This window comes from Cinclus cinclus, chromosome 14 (assembly GCF_963662255.1).
Source record: "Cinclus cinclus chromosome 14, bCinCin1.1, whole genome shotgun sequence".
Taxonomy (NCBI): domain Eukaryota; kingdom Metazoa; phylum Chordata; class Aves; order Passeriformes; family Cinclidae; genus Cinclus; species Cinclus cinclus.
Window position 1 is genome coordinate 13,241,628 of NC_085059.1, and position 25,155 is coordinate 13,266,782.

Below are 25,155 nucleotides of genomic sequence, written 5' to 3' on the forward strand. Positions count from 1 at the left end.
ATCATATTTATAAATAAGTATCTCAAAATACTCTAAAAATAAGTTAATTCATTCAATATCACTTGGCCTCACCAGGCTGGTGGGAGCACAGTGACCTCCTGGTGAAGGTAAGTGAGCTTCAGAAAGCATTTTTCATCAGCTGGTTATGCCATGAGTCAGAGCCTGTGTTGAACATTTAGGGGACATTTGGCTTTCATTCCTGGTACTGGGTGCTAAGGGCATCCAGGATAGTTGGGTTTGGGCTGCAGATGTAAAGCTGCAAAACGTCATTTATGGGCAGTATTTTTACCAGGAGACAATATGAAGTGGAGCTACTGTTGACCTTCAATGACATATTGTTAGTGAAAATATTAACTTTCCACTGGTAACTATCATCTAGCTAAGGACTTTCTGTCACACCTACCACTTCAATATTTCAGGACTTCCAGATCACATTGTCTGATAATCCAGCACTGTTTAGTAAATGTAATACTTAATACATCTAATAAAAAATATATATTTATTAATATAAATATATTTTATGTAATATAGATAATACATAATAGATAAATTTGTATATATATAATTATTAGATATATAATACTTAATAAGTCTAATCTGGAACTCTGGTCAAAGCAGTGAAAGCTCCATTGTTGATAAGAAATTATAATCAAAACCTCTTCAGCTAATGTAATTAACTGTCTGTCACAGATCAGCTTTGTACTCACAGCAGTCACTACTGGTGATTTTCGCAGACAGATCCATGCTGAGGGCAGGCTGGTGGTGTATTCCCATTCTACACACAGGTGGAGATTTCCCAACAGGGAGGAAAACAAGACTCAGAAATAATCTATAGACACTGTCAGGGGCAAATTCCAGGATCTCCTCCTTCCTGCATTGATCCCTGCCAGTGAAGAGATGACCTTTAGAGACCCATCAGGCCTGAACAACACATACCATACTCAACTGATCATACAACACACCTTTCAGTTACTCATCTTTTGCAGCAGTAAGTACCACCATGGTGTGTAAAGTCCATTGCCAGAGAGAGCAGCTGTGAAGAAAAAGAGCAGACATTGGAAACTAACTCTTTTTCTCCTGAAAACTCTTAAACTGGGATAACTGGAGCTGATTCCAGCTCCACCATGCAGTTGAATGATCCACCCCTGCCTGATTGACTATTTTTAACCTGCCCTGGGGTGGGGAATCTGGCACCATACACCTGCACAGAGCAGGACTGTGTGCCCTGCTCCTGTTGTTCTGTAAAGGCAAAGGTGAGGAATCTTAAATCCTTTCACTTGACAAAAGATTGCACAGTGACCAAATCCTGCTTGCCTTCTTCAGATGGCATATATAATTGAAGTCAATATTTCTAATTGCGTCAGCAGTGCAGGCAGCTCCCCCCTACATCTATTCACACAGCCTTATTTTTTTCTATTGTGCTCAAACATGATTAGATAATGTTATGGGAGATAACAGCATAAAAATGTGATGAAATGTTCAGTATGATTTCTCTCTTCCCTGCCTGAGATGCCTCTAGCCCTGAGGAAATGGCATTACCTTTCTCCTTCCTTAGAGAAACATGTATTATAAATGACACAAACCTTCCCATTAGTTAACCCTTCTGATTGTCCCTCTGTGTCACTGACAACCTTCAGCCACAGCTGCATACAAAAAACACAGCTTCCAGCAAAAAGCTTCTCTCCTTTGGATTAATGCCTAAAATAGCAAGTAGGGTGCAGAGCTTGGACAAACTGTCAGCATGATTCCAGCAACATCTCAGCTTTCACTTCAACAAAGCAGCATCCTGAAAGGGGCATGTACAGCAAATAAAGCTAAGCTTAACCTCTTTCAGTGAAAGTTGCAGCCAATGGAAAAAGCTCATCAGGCTTCTCTACTTGGCCCAAGCAGAGGGAGCAGTGCACAGGCAGGTTATTGCTCACAGCTGCAGCAGTGTGAACAGCAGAGGCCAGGGGTATCAGGAGCCCTCTTTCCCTGCAAATCCACAACCAATGGATTCATGTTTCTAAGTCCTGGTGAAAACCGATACCCTTGCTATCAGATTTATTATCTCTGTATTACAAATATACTTCCTTATATTGTAGATAACTTGGAATTTAGTCTAAGCATTGAAAAAATACCATGACAGTGTGGATTTATAGTGCCTCACACCACTGTTTTTCTGGAGACTGCAGGATACTGGAATGTGTATCTCATACACACAGTGGGTATCTATATGCATGACTTGGGCTTTCTGTGATAACCACTGCTGCTGCTGCTGCAGTCTTTGAAGAATCTGGGCTATTAAAATGAATGATGGTGATGGTTTCCAAAGCGCTGGAAAAGCAAAATCCTGTATTGCTGCAGAATCCTGGAGGCTGCAGGAAGAAGTGGTGCTGGTTCAGCATACAAGAGCATGGGCAGCTCTGTGCAGCTCCAGCAGAAGCAGTGCCCTCACTCAGAGTGGTGTAAGGAACAGACACTTCACCTCTTCTCTCCCCCTGCCTCCCCCAGACAGCTCACAGCCCAGATCAAAGAGTTTGTTGTCACAAACCGCAGATAGGCCTTTGAAAAGTGAAAAGCAAGGATGAGAGGTAGAAGATGAGAGCACAGCAGGAAAGAATGTGATCAGGCAACTAGAAGTTAGTCTGGGAAACAAGATTTAAATTGCATTCAGACTCAGTCTAGTTTGAAAATGTAGTGGATGCAGCCTTTTCTCATCACATTTCAATTTCCTGGAACCAGGCCAAGACTCTGGGACTAAGGACTGAAGGAAAAAAAAAAAAAAAGCAAGGATTTTTTGAGTAGAGATAACTTTGAATTAGAGAAACCAATTCTGAGTCTCAGCCCTTTCCACCCCACAGCTCCCACAGAGCGTGAATAGTGCTCAAGTTTGTGCTTGGGCTTTAAGCTTTACACAATCAGTTCAGTCTTAGGATTTTGTTCTGCTTTGGGCAAGGCAGTTCAATGTTCAGAGTCCAGCCAAAAAAAGAAAAGTTGGCAAGGCTTCACCTTAGCAATGGTTCCTGTGCTGGGGGCATGCCAGGGTTCAGCTGGGGAATATTTGCCTGTCTTCTTACAGGATTTGACACCAGCATCCTACCAATCTGTAAGGATTCCTTAGGCTGGATGTTCAACAAACTTGACATGAACTATGACCTGCTGCTGGATCCCTCGGAGATCAGTGCCATTTATCTGGATAAGTACGAGCCGTGTGTCAAGCCACTCTTCAACTCCTGCGACTCCTTCAAAGATGGGAAGCTTTCCAACAACGAGTGGTGCTATTGCTTCCAGAAGCCCGGCGGTGAGCTCTGCCATTTGCAGTACCAAGAGGAGCTGGTTTGGCTCTCCCTGTGTTTCATGGCCTTCCTGTAGAGTTTGCTCATTGGCAGGCAGGTGTGCTAAAAAGCCCTTTTCCCCAGCGCCAGCGTGAAAGGGTGTTTTGGAACCGTGTTTATTGTCACAGATGAACTATATTAACATCCCTTGATCATTAAAGCAAACAAAGTAGTAAGTGTCAGTGCACACGCCAGAAATAAGCTTTATTGCTGACAGAAAGCTCAAGAATTTACTCCTTTATTAATGCAGAACTTAGCCAATTAGCAAGTCATAAATCAGAGAGAGCTGGCATAATGTCAGTTTGGTGAAGAGAGGTAGAATGTTTTAACAATTAAAATACCCCCCAAACACTACTCTCAACTACAGTGTGTTGGGTGGGTTTTTTGTTGTTTCTTTTGTTGTTTTTTTTTTCAAATTAGTGGAGCTAATGACATAAATTTGTTTTTGCAGTACAGTACCAGCATATGGGCTTCTCTCAATCCCAGGTGTACAGTAGCCTACACTTCATGTCAGTGGTGAAGCCAGTCATTACAGTCTGTCCTGTACCATCTGGAAACTGATTCTTATACATTATATTTTAGGTCTTCCTTGCCAGAATGAAATGAATAGAATTCAAAAGCTAAGTAGAGGGAAGAGTCTGTTGGGTAAGTTCGATTACTTGCTATTCATTTGCTCATCTAATTAAAGCTTCTGTGATTATTGTAACTTTATATGCAGTAATGGTTTTTCAATTAGAGACTAATGCTTTGAGTCGGGAATATGCAGCACCGAGTAGGCCTGACACTATGAAATTAAACAAATAATGAGATAGCAACACACAGAACAGGTGTCAGCGTGGCAACGGGTTCAGAACTAATTTACAGCTCTCCAGAAATGCAAAGCTTTGTCTGCACAGAGCTTAATACTGCCTTCATCACCTCACAGGTCAGAGTAAGTGGTGGGAGACTGCTTGGTAGTGAAGGCTCCCATTTTTGAAGGGTGACTGAAGGTGCACAGCCAATGTGTTCGTGTTCCCTTCCAGTTATGGTACAATGCAGGCTTTCCTTGGGGTTCAATTTTGCCTAATCACTCTTTAAAATACTTCAGTATATTCTGTGCATATGGAAACAGGAATTCATAACACCTCATTTTAGGCAGCCTGCAGGATGCTTCATGCTGTAAGATGTGGTCATGCCTGTCCCTCTCTCTCGTGCTTATTGAGAGCCTGAATTGAATCATGACTTACATTGCTCTGATGGAGGAATTTCTTGGTTTATTTTTAAAAATTAGGTTAAATAAATCCCCATCTGGCATTTTCCCATTTAATTGCTAAAAAATCAAATTGCTGAAATGAAAACATTTTAGGTGACTAATTCTCTACCCTAAAATCACCCAGTGATGTGTAGCCTGGCATTAGTGTGCTGGTGTCATGTCGAAACTTGTGTCCCAGCACATTTGTGCACACAGCATCCAACCCCTGAGGCACAGCAGATGAAATGTGTGCTGGACAGGTGAAAGCCCCCGTTAACAGCAAGCCCTGCACTTCACCCTTGAGGACAATGACTGACCTCAGCCCAGCTGTCAGCCCCATCATGGAAAATGTCAGGTTCCCACATCATCAGCACCTGCAGCAGAGGGTGTGCTGCTTGGTGCCTCCCACATTCCAGCCCGGGGTTCCTCCATACTCAGCAGACCCTGCAAACAGCTCAGCTCTGCCAAATCCTGCCATTCCCAGATGCCACTGCCATTTGGACTCAAGGTCCAGGTGCCTCGTGAACAATCCCAGTCTGGATTCATTGGTTAAATTAAGAATAAACATTCCTAAAGGTCGCAGGGACTGTGGTTTAGATCCATCATCCTTTCATAGCAGGTTCACGTGAAGATCAAGGTGTTTCAGAGTTACAGCTCCTGCTGTTCATAGCTGTGTGAGGAAAGGGAGGATTGATCACTTGGGGTATGTGTACTCCATTCAGTAAATATTCTGCATTTGTGTTCAAGGCAGTGTTGTGGCAGAGGAAGTCACAGTGTTCTCTGTCTCATGGGTGTCATGATTTTCAAAGCCAGCTAAAAGAGTAAGAAGCCCAGTTGTTAATAGATAGCTTTGACTGTCCCATATTTATTTTATGTTTTGCTGTTATTTTCTATGTGCAATAAATGTCATCTAGGTTGAAACATAAGTAGTTTATTCTGGTGTGGGGGAAGAATGATGCCTGGGTTGCAGGTAGTTCAACACACAGGTGGTTGTAGCACATGTCACTGGGATCTGATCACAGTAGCAGGAGTAAAATGACAAAGTAAAAACAGTAAGAATGGTCCCTTAGCACAGATAACTTCTAGTGAACTGTATTAATAAAAAAAAAAGATTAGAAGAAGAATGAAAGTGGTGAAGCTCAACAAATCAAGGTGTCAGGCATAGGTTGTTCCATATGCTAGAAAATTATAATACAAAGAGGAACTCTTTGCTTCACTTACCCTGAAAGTCTTCCTGCATAATGACACCTGTCTGGGAAGTTATAATTTGATATCAGAGCTATTTATACAGCAGAAAATATTATTTTTTCTCTTCGCTGACTGAAAAATCATTCAAATGGAAGCCCAAACATACACATGACTTGTACCAATGGTAAGGTTGGAAAAGAGAGACAAATATTTTCAGAGAAACTAATGTTTAATTATTCTCTTTCCTCCTCTGATCCTGACATAGAGAGCACAGCACTTACAGTCCGGGCAGCAGCATGAAGAATGGTTTTGTTAGCTTGTGTCCATTGATAAAAATGATGACTTCTGATATTTCCTTCTCTGTATGTTTTTCAAAATACATGACAATTGCAACAAAGTACTTCAAAGCCACTGCCATTAGATATGTTGAATTTGGAGGCTTTCAAATGAAGTCTAGCATTCCATGAATTAAAAAGTAAACAGCACTATTCATCTTTTCTTACCAGATTTATCTGGAGTACAATTAACTGCAGAGACTGTACTTTTAGAGCATACAGCTGTGCAGCCTGATAATGCTTCTCCCACACCGCTAAAGTAATAAATTTCTGCTCGCATCACTGTTTTCTCCTGTATCAACCCTGTGGATTCAGCTAATATAATAGCTCATACCAGGAGCTGTGTGCTGGCTAGCACTTAATTCTGACAGGCTTTTACCTGTGTGCTTCACTATCTTTATCATATAATTATTCTCCTCCTGTTCTCTAAGGAAGGAGAGTATTATATAGATAAGGAAATGATGCAAAAAAAAAGAAAAAAATAATAAATAAAAGAGGTGTAGGTCTGGGTCCATAAAGAGGAAACAAATCCAACAGTGCTGTTCAAGTTTGTGTGGAATAACTAAACCCTTCCCAGGACAAAGGGAGATGGGGAGGCAGGATTCAGTAGCTTGAGTCAGTTTGTGGGGAGTGACTGACATTTTGTGATGTCCAGGCTTGTGGAGAAGCACTGCCTGTGCAAGAACCTCTGAAGAGGAAAGCTCCAAATGTTCCCTGATGCCAAACCCAGAAAATGGTCTGTCTAGGTGCCATGCTCCAGGATAGCAGAGCTTGTAGCCAGCTTATTTCTAATGAAGACAGGCTGATTTGTGTGCAATTCACAGAGAGAATCACCACATTGTACAGCACTTGTTCCCAGCAATTCTCTATCCTCTCCAGATTATCACCTGCACCTGACACATTGGAGAGGACATGCTGTATCTTCCCTCTGATGGTTGGCAAATACTGTGACATTAGTATGCATAGCTAAATATCTAAAACTCCAGTGTTACATACAAATTTGCACAAATTTCCCACGCAGAAGGAAAAGTGCCTTCCACTCTTCACTGTGACCCAAAGTGTGATTCCATTCCACACACAGTTAGGTTGGCAGTGAGCCTATGCCAGAATTTATTTTTAAAGGCTTTATAGGTGACATGGAACATTTTCATGCTTTACAAGAAAGAGTGAAACTATGCAAAAAGGGCTGTTTCAAAGAAGGAAAAGGTTGCATTGCCCTAGGAAAAGAGAAAGCATGAGACACTTTAAAATGCAGAAGCTGTTCTCTGCTCACCCTGTAATGCCCCTGAGGTCCCCACTTTGATCCTTCCCTGGAGCCAGATGCTCATCAGATATAAAATGGCAGCTCTAGTGACAAGGGTACAGATATGCTGATTTACACCAGGTCCAAGTCAGCATCTGAGCACTTTTCCCAAGGTTGTGTATGGTTTGATAAACACCTGGAGTGCTTATCAGAGACAGGACATGAGCATAAATATGAAAAAATACCTTTCCTAATCAATATTGAAATAAAGTTTTGGACACAGGGTATTAACTTACAAAAACCTGCCAAGGCAAATACATAAATTTGTTATTAAAACTACTGTTATAAATAATAAAAATGAATTTTTGATAGTTGCTAGCATGCTTACATTTACATGAGCATAATGGTGGTACTAGCAAACCTGCTGTAAGATCTTTGACATTATTAAAAATTCTCACTCATGGATGTGGTCTCCAAAACTGATCTGATATACAAAGATTTCTGCAGATGTTCAAAGGTTTCTCTTCTCATCTCACAGACCTGTATTAGCAGCACTCAAACATTAGACAAGATCTGCAGAGCAATGAGTTTGGATATTCATATACACTTTGTGTAGCTCTGTGTGCATGAGACTGTCACTCACTTCCACTTTGATATCTTTTATATGGGAAATCTGATGACATTTGGGCAGCATCTTCTCATTCATTCTTTGCTGTGAGAAATGTAGTGGAAGTGGCCCCTTTGATGCATGTGCTGTCTGAATAGGTGCTACACATGGAACTAGTTAAAAAACTTTACTGAACCATCAGTAAATCACTGGTATCTTTGACAAAGGAGAAAAGCACTTTCTCAAAAATCGTTTGAGACAAGAAATTTGGGGGCAAGGGTGTGTTTATGCCATGTTTCAAATTGAAGCAATTGACAAAGATGGGAAAAATGAATGTACTGACCTCCAGGGGGAATAAAGCTAACTCATCTCGAAGGACAAGAGGGCTTTTCATATTGAAGTACATTTGCTGTATCTGCTGAAAATGGTAGGAACAATAACATAGGTTTCTCCTGAGAGTTTCCCTCTCTGCAGAAACCAGAATGAACCACACTCTACAAGGCTGAAATATATTGGTTTTATTGTGAGGCAAAACTTGGGCTTCAAATCCAAAGACTTACTGATTCAGATTCTATTGTCCCTCTCTGTAAAGTCTGCACAGTATTTCTTCTTTTATACAAGGGAACTCTCAGTAAGTAAGGGGATGTTTCTGAGATTAGTATGAATAGCAAGCAGATGGCAGATACCTTCCAGGAATAATTAGTGCTGTGGAAAGACTCATGTGATAAACACTGAAGGAGTGCAAATGGAGAGAAATGCAGAACTAATGAAGTTGGGGTAATAATCCAGTTGGGAAGAAAAGTTTAAAACCAGGAGTTAAATGTGAAAAGGCTCTAGGGGAATATCAATCATTCAGGGACAGACTGAACCTCTCTCTAGGACTGTGTGACACCCTCCTCCGTGTCCTAGATTTGAACAAACATTTATACACTGTGACCGGGGTGTCTGAAAAGAGTTAACCAGAAATCATTTCTTCCCCCTTTCAGACACCAGATAATCACATGTATTTCCTTTCCAACATTGTCAAGATCTTCATGTATATAAGTGCTAAGTTCCTAATACCCTGTCTGTGTGTTTGCTCCTGCAGAGGATTGCATTACTGAGCACACCTTATATTTTATTCAGGTGCTTTCATCCCCCGGTGCAATGAGGAAGGTTATTACAAAGCCACGCAGTGCCATGGCAGCACGGGGCAGTGCTGGTGTGTTGATAAGTATGGGAATGAGATTGCTGGCTCCAGGAAGCAAGGCACAGTCAGCTGTGGTGAGTAATGATCTGCTTTCCTCAGAACAGGCTAATTAACACTGCTGTAAGCCCTGCCATTGCTGTACCACCGAGTATGATAACAAAAGGGACAACAGGGAAACATGAGTATCGCAGCTCAAAGTGCTCCTCTGTTTTCCTACTCACACTACAAATGGGGCCCTCATGAGTCCTTTGGACAGCAGGGGTGCAGCACAAGTTAACAGGCAATAACTACTGTTAAGACATTTTTGCTATCAGCCTGCAAAGTACAGTTAGTGATATTTAAATTAAGGGTCTGGGGTTGCTCAACATGGTTATTAAATATACTGTTCTGTATTCTCTGGAATGCACGTCTACTGGAACTTCATATATAATGCCTTTCCAGACAAGGAAAGGCCTAAATGTGTAAAATTATATATATTACAACCAAGCCAAATAAAATCTCTGACAGGACAATATTATGTAGGTAAGTGAAATCACCCATTAGCTGTGGTGCCTAGACAAGGAAGATGTCACCTACAATCCTTCAGAGTGCTTTGGGGATGGTTGTGAGTGCAGCTTTCTTTTCTGAGAAGGAACAGAGACCTAGAATGCCCAGAATCACATCACAGATCTTGGATTCAAGAGCTGCATACACAGAGTGAAGTTTATGCACTCAAATAAAACCATTCTTTGGATTTATTTAGCTTGGTTTACAGAGGTCTGACAGAATGAAAGTTTTTACAAAGGAATAATGATTTTCTGGCCTGCATGCACGTGGTCTAGAACTTTCCAGTCAAGCCTCTAGGAGGAGGACAATGCATAGGGGGTGTTCTATGCATGAAAATTTTTCAGTCATTTGATATCTATTTATCCCAGTTCAGAATGAAAATTTAAATTTTAAGGTGGTTTCATGAATTGCTGAACATAACATTGCAAATGACAGTGGCTTGCATGACAAGAATAGTGATTAATGTGGAATTTGGTGTTCTGTGAGGAAATGACTTTTCCTGCTCATTTGTTTCAGAAGAAGAGCAAGAAACCTCAGGGGATTTTGGCAGTGGTGGATCTGTTGTATTGTTGGATGATTTGGAAGACGAACCTGAAGCAACAAAAAAAGACAAAGAAGGAAAACTGAAGATTCATGTAAGAGCAGCTAATGAAGATGATGAAGATGAAGATGATGATAAGGATGATGAAATTGGTTATATATGGTAGTGTCCATCATAATGAGGACTCACGTTTTGCACAATATTGCAACTCACATCATATCTCTGCAATTGTATCTGAGAGTACCTGGCACAAATATTCCCTCTCTACTGAGTTTAATCTTGTATAGTCTATTTAATTTGGATGGCAACCTTTTTTCCAGCAAGGACTGTTTGGAATACAGCTTTTGTTCTGTTGGTTTAGGGGATTTTTGTTCTATCCACAGGGGCAGTGAGTTTTGTTTCAAGACCATTTGGTGTCTTAATCGTCACTTGTACCACTTAGGAAATCTAGCCTGTGAAAGAATCCTGGAAGGGGCTCAAAAAAACAATACAAAGGCTTAGAACCCCCTCTCATGTCAGAGAATTTATGTCATAAATTGTTGCCTGGATCATATCAGAAAAAGTTTTTTCTTTCATGAAGAAGTAAAAGTAGGTGCCTCATTTTCTAGTCCATATTTATAATATCCCAGTGAATAATAAGTCTCTTTTGACATGCTGCCTACTACCAGGGGTTTAATCCAGAAGAAAACCCACTGGCAGGACTTTCCCTTCCTTCCATTCTCTGAGAATGAGTCCAACAGGCTTAGTCCAGCTCACACTTAAGGCAAAACTCCCACCAGGGCACAGATCAGCTCACTGACACTCTTTAATTCAAAAAGGAACGTGGCCTTGATCTTAAAAGATGCTAAGAACCTGCAGCTGTCATGGACCAAGCCCTAGAGGCAGGGGACAGAGTTCATCTGCCTTTCAGAGTGTTTAAGGGAAGAGTATTTTGTGAATTCGAAGCATCATAACCATCCCCAGAGCTGTTCCTCAGCTTCTGTCCGAGCTCGTTTGTACTAGGAGTTTCTCTAACAGCACACAGGCAGCTTCTGCTTCCAGCTCACACACCACAGACCTGTCTGTTCTCCATTTAGCAACCCTCCTTCCAAAGTTAGAATGCTGTCAAAGACAAACCCTCAAAAGTAACTGTCACTTATTTAATGTAAAGATACCTGTGTAAAAAAGCAGCTTTAGGTGGTGGTATTTCATAAGCATAACCCCTTGGCTCAGTGTGATGCTGCACACTCGTAATACACGCTCCTGAAAAAGAGTAGAATTAAAATCCAATCTGTGATTCCCTTGATACCTCCCATGTATTCAAAGATCTTGTATCAGAGGATATTGACATTACATTATTTGCAGTGTCCTTTCTCATGGCAGTTCTTGGATGCAGTAATGTGCTGTGTTATTATTTTTGCTGTTTTGTGAAGCAGTAAGAGGAACTTTAACCCCACTCTTGCATTAGGATGCAGGTGTAAATATTTTAGCAGTGCCTGTGGTTGGCCAGTGTTATTTTGCAGAATGAAAAATGTGTTTTTCAAAATAAAAACTGATTAGATTTTTTTTCTGAGTTAATGGTGGATATAGAGGTGGAGACAGCATTGAGTCACAACATGGTTGACTACATAGTCAGTTGAAAGCTGGAAAGTACCACACTGATTGGCAGAAGTCAGGTTTTTAGGTACATTAGCCTGGGGATGTTGGCTCTCAGCCCTCTCGGAAGCCAGTGCCTCCCTGGCAGCCCTCTGGGTAGGACCTCTGCTTTCAGATGTGATCAGAAGTGGAATTCCTTTCAGGTACTGTGTGCCACTGGGGCTCTCCTGTTTTCTCCTGTTTTATTTCCTATTTATCCAGATCATTAACCTGAGAACAAAGAGCAAGCCTGCATAATCGTTATTAATGGAGAAGGATGTGTAAAACCATGAGGAATTTGTTTCACGCCCCTGCATCCTCCCAAAAACCTGCCATCACAGTCCTTTGCAAAAGGCCTGCAATCTGCCCTGCCTCAAATAAGTCCCTTTGGTTTTTCCATAGCTTTAGAAAAATATATTTAATAATCATCTTCCTGCACTGCACACAGACACACACACAGAGACACACACGCACGTACACACTTTTTCTATTTGCCTTTCACAGAAATCCTGCCAACTTGCAGGAGGAACAGATAATCCAGCATTTCTGTCTCCCTAAATATGATTTTGTAAGAAGCAGTTGAACACCATCAGTAGGTTCTTTCTCAAATGTCCTGTCTAGTTTTCCTCTGGTGTTTTTTTAATTAACCCCATATTCTCTGGGTCTGGCTCTGTGGAAGACCTGCCTGAGGCACAGAGCTGCCATTTCATTCTGACATAAATCCAAGCTCCACAATCAGCAGATTATGCTTATCCTCCTGACTGGACTCACTCTCCACACAGAGCTAGGGGGGTTTTGGCAGTCCTGTGTCCCTCCACAAAGGCTTATCCTGGGCTATGCCTTACATCAAAGGTCACAGAGCAAATCCCTTCTCCTGCCTAGCACCTCCCTAGGGTAAAGTCTGTCAGTCTAAAGCCCTTGCAGGCAGTACCAGGTCTGAGGCTGCAGGGGGCTGTGTCCCATGTAAACAGGCAAGATGGTTAAATTAAAGCTGTTTAGTAAGCCTTTAAAAGTGAATGTGAACCTCTTGGAGTTTACACCCACAGACGTGGCAGCACCACCCACTGGTGGTCTCCTGGCTGTGATTTTTCAAATGCAATCCTTCCAAATCAGAGCTGGAAGGGTTTATATCTAACTGTACACCAGGGACTCTCTCCCAGACTCACCAGCTCAAACATGGGGTGGGCCCCAGTGAAAGAAGCTCTATGCCCAGCACAGCCTGGCGAGAGGACAGGTGCCTTGGGTGGCTCAGGTGGCCACGCACAGCACATCCCCCTGCACCCAGAAACACACACACATACACACAGCTGTTCTAAGCCTGCTGGCCTGGATCCAGGCAGATCCCCCTCTCCAGGTGACCCTTGAGTTACCTGCTTGACTCATGCAAGTGTTCTTCTGATTGCAGCCAGCATGGGAAACGTGCCATTTTATGGGCTGGGGCAGCTGGGGGGACTGCAGGGCATCAGTGCCCAATGCCAGGGGACCCAGCCAGGCAGGAGCAGGGCACACAGGCTGTTGTGCTTGGAAGGGAAGCTTGGACTCTGCTTTGCTTGGAGAGCAAGTTCCCAAATCCTGCAAAATTATTTAACAAAGCCCTTTTGTGATCCACTGGCATCCTCACATGGTGGGGGATCTGAAGCCTATATATATATATATGTATATCTCTGTGTGACTGTATATATGCATTTATGCACAAATATGTCCAGTCTGGGGAGATGCATTAAGAAAATCTTCTATATAATGAAACAGTGATAAAGAAACCAGCGATTCTACCAAGACCCAGTACTCTTCCAGATCAAGCCCCTTCCATTCTTCATGGTTTGTAAAGGATTTGATTTGCTTCCAATTTAATTTAATTCAATCCCTTTATTTTTCTTTTTTTCTCTTTCTTTTTCCTTTTTTTTTTTACAAAGCAGCCCTTACTTCCCATCTGAATCAAGTCACTGACCTTCCAAATATTTTCTCATTGTGAAAAATGGAATCTGAGTTGGTACATTCTTTTAGAGACACGAACCAAATGGAATCAGAGTTGTCCCATTGTTTTAGAAACACAAACCAATTTTTAATCTCATTTTCTTTTCATATTACAGTCTATGAGATACTGTTAGGCATTGCTTTATATTTCTTTCAACTACTGTAGTTGAATCAAAATGTTGAGTTCAGATTTCAGCACAGCTGGGTTTTTTGGGTCATTACTGGCCTTTGATGTGAACACAAAGAATACTCTTTATTTTCTTTGCCTTTTTTAAGCTCTTCTGCACTATTATTTTAAACCATTTGAAGTGTTTATTTAATATTTATTCTACAGTTTATATTGAAAATGTAAAGTTTATATTTAAAACAACACTGTTTGTTAGTGAATGCTTCTCTTTGCCTCTCCAGCCTAGTCTGTTAGTCTCAGTGTACATTTCTGGCATGGGAATATTTTGATATTAGGAGTTTTGTAGCCTTTTCTCCCTTGAGCAGCAGCTGACGTAGATCTAAGGTCACCACCTGACCCAAACCACCAGGTCGCCCAAGCTTCGCTTCCTCCATTTGTTGGCTTCTCTTGCAGTCCCTCCTGTATCCCATCCTTTCATCCACAGACTGCTTTGTACAGTTACTACACATCAAAAAGCCCTTTCTACAGTAGGTGGGTTTTGGTCTTTTTATACTTTTCTCAATGCTGTTGATGTCTGTTACTGTTCAATGTGTAGATCTGTAAGGAGAGATCCAAATATTACGTGTTTCAGTTTGATGTCCCTACTGTAGATGGATGTAGACTATCATAGTAGTAGAACTGCATAGTAAATTCTGAATGCTTTTTCCATAAGGAATTAAGTGGAATGTGAGCATTTTGCTACCTTTGGTTAACTGTAAATGCTTAACTGTAGTCTGAAATAGTTGCATTTTTGTCTGTCTCAATAAATTTTAATTTGTCTGCGATTCCTCATTGCCTGTCCTGAATTTTATTAAACTTAGGGAATCAAAAATACTGCACTACCTTGAGTGAGCATTTAATCATACATGGAAATGGATGCTTCTTTATGTATGCTTCATAACTTATACCTCTGTTCAATGCCAGCTGTAATCTGTGGAGTTAATGCAAGGTCTCCAGAAAACTCTATTTAAAGCAGAAATGAAACCAAATGGAATGGAATAACTGTACCAAAATCAGAACTTTTCAAATCATATTAAAATTTATTTTTAAGGAACTAGCAAGGGCAGAGGGGGAAGCTTTCATTTCTATTTCCTCTCCAGATTGTAAATGGTCATGTTTTTCTGTCTCTTCTGAAGGTATCCAGGGCAATTCTGCAAACATGCAGTGGCCATTATCTACATGATAAATGAAGGCAAAATTATATTAAATACAGTTGGTGGGAAGCCATCCTCATTGAGAAATATCTGGATTTGTGTCTCTATAATTAAATTAGAGCTCCTCTTTAGTATTATTAACCAATTTAAACAGTCAGCATTATTGCAGTGATAATTACAGAATTTAAAATATTATTTCATCACCTTTTCCACGTATGTGTAATATTAAAAGTACCAGGTGAAAACAGAAACCTGTTTGCAGGCATTTGCACAATTGTCATCTCATCAGGTATGCACTGGTTATATATCTGTCTGTACACCATTGGCTGAATTGGGTCACTGAGGGCAAGAACCTGCCTGAAATTTTGGTTCAATTGCCTGCATTCATTAGTTTATTTTTTACTGTGGGTACCACACATCACTCACAGTACTTTGCCTTACCTGACTCTGAGAACAACTGGGGTTTCCCTTTCCCAAACCACTCTGAGACTCTTTGAAGTGTTTGATCTTCTGTGCTGAAGTGTCTCAGCTGTTCCAGATGTCAGATGTTGTGTGTGGGCACCGAGTGCTGGGAGGAAAGCAAAAGAAATCCAGAGATTAAAGGTGTGTGAGTTGCAAATGAGGTTTTAGTTGTTAGAAAAGATTGATGATTGGAGCTCTATTTTTTTTTATTCCTTCTAGCTTTCAAATTGCAGGGACACTGCAAGCTTTGTTTTGTATTACACATGCATAGCTATGCACACACACCACTCCTTTCTAATTACAAATGTGTGTATAAATAGAAATATAATACATGCCTGTATATGTGTGTGTGTATATATATATATACACATATGTATGTATGTATGTCTTTAGACCCCCCCTGGGAGTGGGATATCCACTGGAGTTTTGGAATATCCACTTCTGGAAATTCCTTCTATGCTTCATATAAGGTTCAGCTTGTGTTTTATCACCCCAACTTTGCTATTCCCTCCTGTAACAACTTGTACTGGGCTTAGTGCTGAACTTTGGTTTCATACATTAAAATACTCATAGTAGATTATTATATCCCACCTGTCATGTGCTGATAAGCTGCACTGATTTATATTTAGCTTTTCCATGACTCTGTCCTCCATTTTCAGAGGAGAATCATGGACTAATTTCCATGAACTCCCTGCCAGGAGATACAGCCTTTGCTTCCCCACTGATACTGAAGAGTGTCTGTGGCTGAAATGTTGCTCCAGCAATAGTAAAATGTCATCTGGAGTTCAAGGTAAAATGTTAGCAGGGACAACTCTTACCTGCAGGACAGTGGAGCTCGTCCATACCAAATGTTGGACTTTGCATCCTCAGTAAAATCTGCAAGGCTGGCCAATACCAGAATACCAGGGGGAGGTCATACCTCTGCATGTAAAGGAGCACTCAAGACAAAGTTACAAAAACAGCCATTTTTTTCACAGTTTTCCAATATATACTTTCCTTATCTTACTAATTCTACTCTTCAAATGAATGCTTCTTGGTTTGTTCTGTGAAACCTCTAATGTGAGATGCGTGCATACGCTTACACACACACACACCTCCCCTCTCTCTCTCTCTTTTTGCTCCTTTTTATATCTTCTCTTACAAAATTTTCTTCTGAGCTCCCCAGCAGCTGTACAACAGTAGCATTACAGCTTTCACTGATGATTAGTTTCATTTTTCCTTAAATACTGACAGTCAGAGGGCGAGATATTAAAAAAGAAAAATCATGTCACAACAGCTTTGCACACTGTACAGCTTTTTGAATAGATTAAAAAGAGGCAGAGAGCTATTAATAAGCTTTTCACTTTCTGAACACTCCCATTTTTGGAATGAGACCAGCTCTATTAGAGGGGGTGAGGACGCAAAGAGATGGTTTCATGTAATCTTGGAAAGAGAAGGAAAATACTGAAACCACAGATTTAGGTAAGCTGTGAATGAGGAGGATGGATCCCCTGAGCATGGACAGAGAAGTTCTATCCACTTCTTCCAGCACTGAACCTAGTTTATTCCAGTGGAGAATTCCAAGTGACTGGAGCAGCTCGGGATCAGCCCATGAAAATCCAGAAACTGTAGAGGCAGGTTCCTGCTATAGGCTGGGCAATATCCAAAAACTGCTTGAACTGAATCCCTGAAAACAAGGCTTAAAGCACACAAACCAAACAGTGGCACTCTGGGAGGAAGTGAAGAGCAAGACCAGAAGCAAAATCTGATGTTGTAGCAGACTGTCAGCCCAGCAGTGAGGGAGAGGCACGTAGAGGCTCTGATGGGAGCATTCAGTGGCTCTGCAGTCACCCTCCCAGCTGTAGCTGTGCAGGAAACCCCTCTGACAGCAGCCTTAGAAAGAAATAGAGTTTCTGGCAGCCACTGCTCTTGAGTATCAGCCTCTTCCACATATCGCCATAAATTCCTGCAATTCCACGCTAAAGGCTTGGGCAGAGAGAGAGTTTGTAAAAAAAAACTTAAAATGCAGGGTCTTTGCCAGGTAGTAACTGTCTTTTCTCATCTCTAGTTACTCAATAAGAATCATTGCTGGAGCCAGACTCTGCTTCCATTCCCAGCCAATGCATTTGCAATCTGGCCCTTGAACATGGGAAAATCGACCCCAGAGCATATTGCTAAAGGAAAGGTCCATAAGCACATTGGTTTAAGCTTTGGAAACACATTACCTCTAAAATCATTTGGAGAGTTTAATGGCCTTGCAGGTTTGACACATATTTGTCTGTATTGAGTATCACAAATTTGCCTAATGCAAATATATTCAAGTAAGAGTGTGTATAAGTAGAAGCCCCAACACAGTTTTGCTCCATCACAGATGTATCAATTTATCACAACTGCAAAGAATCGACCCTAATAAATACTAGCCTAAAGTAAAATTAAATAAAACAGAGACTGTAACAAGATGTAAGTTTTCACAGATTAATATAGGCTATTGAAATACTTAGGGCTACAAGGGGCTGTTACAGAAGATCAATATCCCCATTGCTTTTGGTACAGGTCACATAGGAATCCAACACCTGCAGTGAGCTTTGGTGGTTGTTAGAGACCCTAAAGCTGCAGCTCAGCCCTGCAGCTCTCCTGGAACAGCGAGAGGAGCTGGGAGGCACATAAAAAACAAACACATCTGCTGAATGCCTTCCTCGTCATGTACAGCACCAGCCAGCTTGGAAAGGTGGGCACTGAGCAGTTACACAGAAGGAATTACCAGAGATTTGTTTTGGCAGGCAGGAGAGCCCAGTTTGGCTCAGCTGGCTATAGTGGTGGAGACAAACATCAGGCCGGTTGTTAAACTACCCAAAATAACTCCACTATCCTCTCAGAGCAGGGCTGTCATCCCATCTGGCCTCCAGCCCAGTTTCCAGCCTCTGGAATCATTCTCTCCAACTGATTCTTCTGTACGATTTGGAGGTTTTTTTCTCTTTTTTTTTATTTTTGTCCCCAAGCCCATGTATTAATTAAGTCTCAATAAAGAGCTGTATCATTGTAGAACAGGATATCAGATTGCTCATCTGTTTTACATAATTGATTAATTAATTACCTTGCTAATTGAGTCTCATGGCATCCTCTGTTATAGTGGAGCAAGGGTATGTCCCAAACCATTGCTTGTAGGACTACATTTATATGAGGCATTTTGGCTGCTCAGTCTCCCCTGGACTCTGGTCCAAGTCCCGCCACAGCATTAACCCACCAGGGCTCCTGGGCACTTGCAGAGATGCAGAATTACTGGGTGATCCTTGCTTTCACCTGTACCCAAAATTTCAAACTTTCTGCCCATTTTTCCTTTCCATACCCGCTGCAGAAGCTCTTTGTGGGTTGCCACTCTTGCTTTGCTCCCTCAGTCCCCACTCACATTGCATCACGTGGTGCAGCCCCACAGCAAAATTTAGTGACATTTTCACCACTTTGGGGAGAAGGGTGAGTGCCAGCATGGCTGTAAAAAATAGTGTCAAAGCAACCCTCCCCTCCACTACGTGAAAACTGCACCTTGAGCTTTTCTCAAAGGCACTGCCTTAGACATGCTGTGACCTACATCTTTTCTTGGGAGCCATCACAGCTGAAATAAGGCAGAACGTGATGGATTCCCTGCCATTAAATAGAAATGGACTTTCCATGGAAATAACCACTGACAATACTTTGCATTTTAATGTCATTTCTTCTTATAACCCCTAGACATGGAGCATGATGTATTTTTACCACACAATATTATCTGCAAGCCAGCAGCAAGGTGAAGGTTGCATTCTTTGCCTAAATTCTGCTCCTGAGGGTGCTTTCTAAATGAGTTTCAGTCTTACAGAGCAGCAAATATTTTCATTTAAATCTGTCCACTAACAAAATTTTTATTCTAATCCTAGCCCACTTTCATTTAATGTGACATGAATCCACAGCAACCGGGGATGTTCAGCCTGGAGAAAAGAAGGCTCTAGGGAGAACTTAGAGCCTCTTCCTCTACCTAAAGGGGTTCCAAGAGAGCTGGAGAGGGACTTGGACAAGGGCCTGGAGTGACAGGACAGGTGGAATGGCTTCAAACTGAGGGAGGGCAGGACAGGATTAGGTACTGGGAGGAAATTCCTCCCTGTGAGGGTGGTGAGGCCGTGGCACAGGTTGTCCAGTGAGGCTGTAGCTGCTGCATCCCTGGAAGGGTTCAAGGCCAGGTTGGATGGGGCTTGGAGCAACCTGGGATAGTGGAAGGTGTCCCTGCCCATAGCAGGGTGGAACTGCATGGTTTTTGAGGTCCCTTCCCACCCAAACCATTCTGTGCTTCTATTGGCCACCAAAATTTCAGGGATTTAGGGCACCCACGGTGGGCAGGAGAGCAGGAACCTTCCTGCTGTGCTTTGTGCCATGAGTGAAAGATGGCCTGAGACAAAGCAACCATATTTTGAAACAGCAAATTAAGGTCTGTCATCCCTCACCTTCATTTTCAAAAGTCAGCCAGGAGGCCAGGGTGTAAATCCACCAGCCCTCATCTATTCCAAATCTCTTCAGTCCATCCTCAGCCACCCTGGCTGCTTTATACTCTCAGCAGCAGTGACTGAGCTCATCCCTGATGCAGGCTGCATTCCCACTCATACTGAAGGGTCTTGGCATGGTCTGGTCTTGATGATAATTTAATCCCTAGGATCTGGAAGGGATTTAGGACCTGGAAACAGAGATGGGATAAAATCCTCCATGGTGGACAAGAAACTAACTCAATACGTGCATCTGCAGAAGAAGCTGGGAACAGTGAGTGTTTATTTTTGAATAGCAAGGATTCCTGAGCTGGGGGGAAAGGAAGAAAGTGCAGTCAATCAAGAGACAAGAGTCAGCCTTCAAAATCCCCTTCTAAATGGCTAAATCAGAAAGGAAAAATGCCATCCTTTTTTTCTTTTTTTTTTTTTTTTTTAATCTGTCTGTATCAGTGTGAGAAAGGCTGAGGGCATCACTCCTGTCAGGATTATTTGTAAGTTGGGGTGGAGGAAGGAAGTGGGCTGGTATCATGTCTTACTCCCACACTGCTGGTGAAGGTTTTGAATAATGAATCCAGGGGCTAATCCATCGTGTCTGCCATTTCAAAGAGCCCTGATAACCTCATGTCTTCTTGTTTTCTCCTTAAGGCTTTTGCAGATTTGCTAACACAAGTTTTCCCTGAAGAAGGATCACATTCCAGGCCTGAAATGTTCTGATTACTTAAAGTTTGTCACAACATAATTTATATTTATTGAATGTGGCTTTTATTTACACGTGTTCATTACTTTCTTATTTTAGTAGTTTATCCTGTATTCCCTACCCTGCTTTTTCAATTATTTCACATACTCACAGTTTATCAATTATATTGCCAAGATGCATTTAGAGAGAATAATTTGTTTCTAATGCATGATTTTTTGACAGCATGATTTGTTTTCATCTTTGCATTGAATCTTTAGATGACAGTGACTCTAGGGCAGAGAATAGAAAGTTGTGAAGCTTTTCTCTCTGAAGAGTTATACTCACACATGCAATGTTCACATTACATTGGCAGCATTTGCTGACCTGCTCATGAGTTCCACATTGGTTCAGCTCTTGGTTTAGTTTCCCTCCTCCCAGGGCAGTGTTAGAAAGTCTTAGAAATTTTAAGTGCTCCCTTAGTGCTGCTGCCCCACCAAGCATCATTTCTGGGTCACTTTGGAGGCTGCTCAAGCACCTGCAGTGGGCTGGCAGGGTTGCTGGCCCTGGCAGAGCTCAGGCATGGTGTTTGCCTCCTTTGGAGCAATCTGTAATGACAAAGATGACAGGCTTTGCCTGCCCCCATCACTGGAGCTGGCTGGGAAACAAATGGATCCTTTCGGGCAAAGTGCTGTCATGAAGAGGCTCTGTGCTCAGGTGGTTATGTGGTTATATTAAGTTCTGTGCTTAATGCACTCAGCTTTAGCCTTGTTAGTCCCTTTGCTTATTAACAGCAGTGAAGGGTTTTCTCTGCTGTCTGGCTTTTGTTTTCAGAGCTTTACAGGCTGGCAAGGCAGGAGGATTGTCTCCTCAGGCGGAAAGCCAAAAAGCACAGACCCTCCCAGCAAGGAAGTGACCAATATGTTTTCCTCTTCAGGACTCACTACCTGCCTTTATCCATTTACTAAAGCAGCCTGGCCTCTGCTGCAGTGGTGTCTCTCTAAAAAGCTGAAGCAATAACAAACATTTGCTAGTAATTGCTCTCTAAATGGTTTCTGTCCCAGGGCCAGAGCTTGGCAAGTGCAGATCGGCTGCCACCCATGCCTGTGTAAGCCACCACAGCACTTTAACAGTGTCATGGCACTGTACAGCTCCTTAGGACAGCTGAATGTGGGGGGTGTGCTGGAAAACACTTTGGCAGTGTTGATGCATCACTTTTCCCTTCTCTCTGTGCTCATTATCTGTCAGAGATGAGCCAGGCTGAGCTCTGGCTCTCTAGCACAAGGTCTCTCGTGGTTCCAGCATCCCCCAAGAAATACTCAGCAATATTAAGCTTAAATTTACCATTCTGCGACTCCAAGCAGTGACAATGCTAACCATGCTTCCAGTTTTGGTCTCGTCCCATGACCAGAGAAGGATGATGGAAGAAAGGACTGCTTTGGGTGAGGCTTATTTTTGGAGCCATGGCACATCAGGGAGGAATCTGGGAGTCTGCTGGACATGGCACAGTGCACAGCAGTGCCAGCTCAGCAGTGACTCAGGCTTGGAGAAAATCTCTTCACCCTGGTGCTCCGAGGCTCAGTACTCAGCAGAAATTCCTCTGTGGTTTCAGTGCCATAGGCCCAGACCCATTTTCCTACATGGTTTCTGTCAATGAACCCATACTGCTTCAGAATGTTTTGCTCCCTTGATCCAATTTATTCTGCCCAAGTTGCAAGGGAGGATTTATGGTAGCAAGGTCTAAAGCAGCCGTGTCTGACAGCCCATTGCTGAAAGCAAATCAGGCTCCTCAGCAAACCCCAGATAACTGGGCACTGCTGGACCTGTAACCAGAGGTGTGGCATTCATCTCCAGGCTGATTTTTGAAAAAGCCATCTAGAAGAGCCCTGAAAGGGCTGGGGAGGAACACAGGAGATGAGGAATGGTGAGACAATTGGTGTTCATCCAACTGGCTCTTTTGTCTGGGAGAGGTGAAGGTTGCTGGGTTGGTGTGGTGCCCTCACAGAAGTGGCTGAGAACAAAGTCTTTAAAGGTCTGAAAGGTCAAATCTGCCCCCACTGTTCTCACATGTGACATTCCTCATGTTCCTCCTTTTCCTCCCTGCCTCTGCCTTGCTGCCTGCAAAGCCCTTCCCAAGTGCCTCCATCCCTGGACCAAGGACAGATGGCTCCCAAAGATCCCATGTCAGCCAAGAAACATGGGCTGAGCTGGACCTTCTGAGCGTGCACCTCCAAAAGACACAGACCTGCCTTGCAAGATGCATTTCAAAACTAAAACGTTTTGTTTTTTTCTGACCTGAATGCTGCATTCATGGCTTGTCAAACCCATTTTAGTGAGCAATTCATTTCTGAAGGTTGAAACTGTCTTTCAGAAAGTGTATTTAAGTAAATATTTAGAGAAGATAAAAAGTAGTAAGAACACAACTCTGAAAGTATTTATGTGCAGAAATCAAAGCTTTTCACACTGAATTCAATAACTTGTTTTATATCCTTCTGAATTTGGAGTTTGTTATACAAAACTGGGAGGCAGAAGCAAATTTTGTAGGAGTTTGTAAAAGAGAGCATAATCACTTTTTAGAGACAAAAGCTGTAAATGTCTTGCAGCTTGTATAATAAAATTCCAAATGGGGCATCAGATGGAATGTTTCATTTCCAGCTTGGATACATTACAAAAAGGTCATTTCAGTTAAAAGAAATGTATTCATTCTTCGTCCAGGGCCATAAATCAGCGCAGGTCCACTGAAAGCATCTAATTTAAGAAGAGGGATATGTGTAGGACCTGACCTCTATTTTTTCAAATCAAAAGGAATCACAGGAGATTCACTGTCATCCCACAGTGCTTATGAAAGACATTTTGAACCTTTATCCTTTTTAGGGTTTGAGTAAAACAACTATTTTTAAAAGGCAAAGCTGCCACATGAGAGATGCGCAGTTCCCGACAGAGTGGTGTGGGTTATGTCTGTGTGGGATTTGGGGAACATCTCTGGGATGCAAACACAAGCCCCACCATCCAGCAGCTGTAGGACTCTCTCCCACCCTGTCTGCTTTCCTTCAAATTGGTGTAAATGCAGCTGAGAGTATTTCAGCACTAGCAGGGAAAGAGCCAGGACCAGCTCCAGCCCTGCCCATTCCAGGCTGACACGGAGCAGGACAAAGGAGCTCCTGGACATGGGGGTGCTCAGGTTGTAAATGCACCACTGCATTTCTTCTTCAGCTCTGCAAAAAATTCCTTTTTCTCAGTCTGGTGCTACTGGGGGTTTTACAGCTATTCCCACCCCCCTCAACTTTCTGCACAGCAAATTCCTGCTTTTCACCTTCAGTATGACTTTGTAATCCATGGCTGGATTCAAATCATCCTTTCAGCTTGGTAATGAATGGATTAACTTTCTGCTTTCTGATGAGTAATAGGAAAAATGTTTCTGAATTATCAAAAAATAATTGGAATTAAAATTGTAAATGGTTTCTACAAGGGAAGGTTTTGTAATTAGTTGAATCAGTGTGATGGAAGCTATTATAAATAACAAAAAAATGTGTTTACCTAATCACTGGAAAAGTGCACATTAGCTCTCTAATTAGAAGTCCCTCATGGCTCTACTACAAACTTTGGACACAAAATAATTTTTTTCATGCTTCCTTTAGCAGGCAAAGGAAACTCCATCAATTCTGTTTGTGCATTCCCACTACTGTGAAGGCAGCTGGAACTGAATTGCCAAATTCCCATATATTTTTCTCAGCAGGTCCCTGTGACTGTCCAGAGCCTTATCCTGAACCCAGCCTGCAGACTCCAAGAGCCAAATCAGTCTGTGCCATTCTAGTGCCAGTCCAGTGCAGAACCTGGGTACTACTGGAGGGACAGGGGAAGGTTACTAGCAGGTTCAAGTACACCCGGGTGCAGATGGATGGGATGGAGCAAAACCATGGCTGCTCAGGGTATTCTGCTGGTGCTTTTGCTCCAGAATAAATGCCATTTTCTGTTCTCATGAGCTGGATTGGGTTTTGCCCAGAGTTGTCTGGCAAATTACTCTAATGTCACAGAGTGGAGACTTCACTGTCTCTCCTTCCACACAGAAAGAAGCTGCCACAGGCAGAAAGGGGTTTTCCTTCTTGACACAGCTTCTCCTTTAACACACCCCTCCTGTTCTCCCAGAGAAGTCTGGGTAACAAACTTCTTATCTGGTGATTAAGTCACTCTAGAACAGGTGTTGCTTAATAAATTTGACTCATTTTGTGACTAGCAAACACAGATTTATCCTTGTCATGCTAAATAGATGTTTGAACCTGCTGTGTTAAACTGAACAGAAAGTAAGATTGTCTTATGGTTGCAGAGATAAATTCATAATGTGAGTGCTAAGTCTTTTCAGGATCCACTTTGTGTGATGAAAATCCACTTAAATGACTGAAAACAGGAAACACCATTTAACAAGTGAAAACA

General features: G+C 42.2%; 1 protein-coding gene across 1 annotated transcript in view; it reads left to right on the plus strand.

Annotated features, from left to right (window-relative positions):
- Positions 1-10,363, plus strand: part of SPOCK1 (SPARC (osteonectin), cwcv and kazal like domains proteoglycan 1) — a 272,294-nt gene extending 261,931 nt beyond the window's left edge. Inside the window, exons 9-12 of the mRNA XM_062501909.1 lie at positions 3,062-3,283; positions 3,900-3,962; positions 9,047-9,184; positions 10,173-10,363. Coding sequence (XP_062357893.1) covers positions 3,062-3,283; positions 3,900-3,962; positions 9,047-9,184; positions 10,173-10,363 — 614 coding nt within the window. The remainder of the gene's footprint in view (positions 1-3,061; positions 3,284-3,899; positions 3,963-9,046; positions 9,185-10,172) is intronic.
- Positions 10,364-25,155: the final 14,792 nt, after the last annotated feature.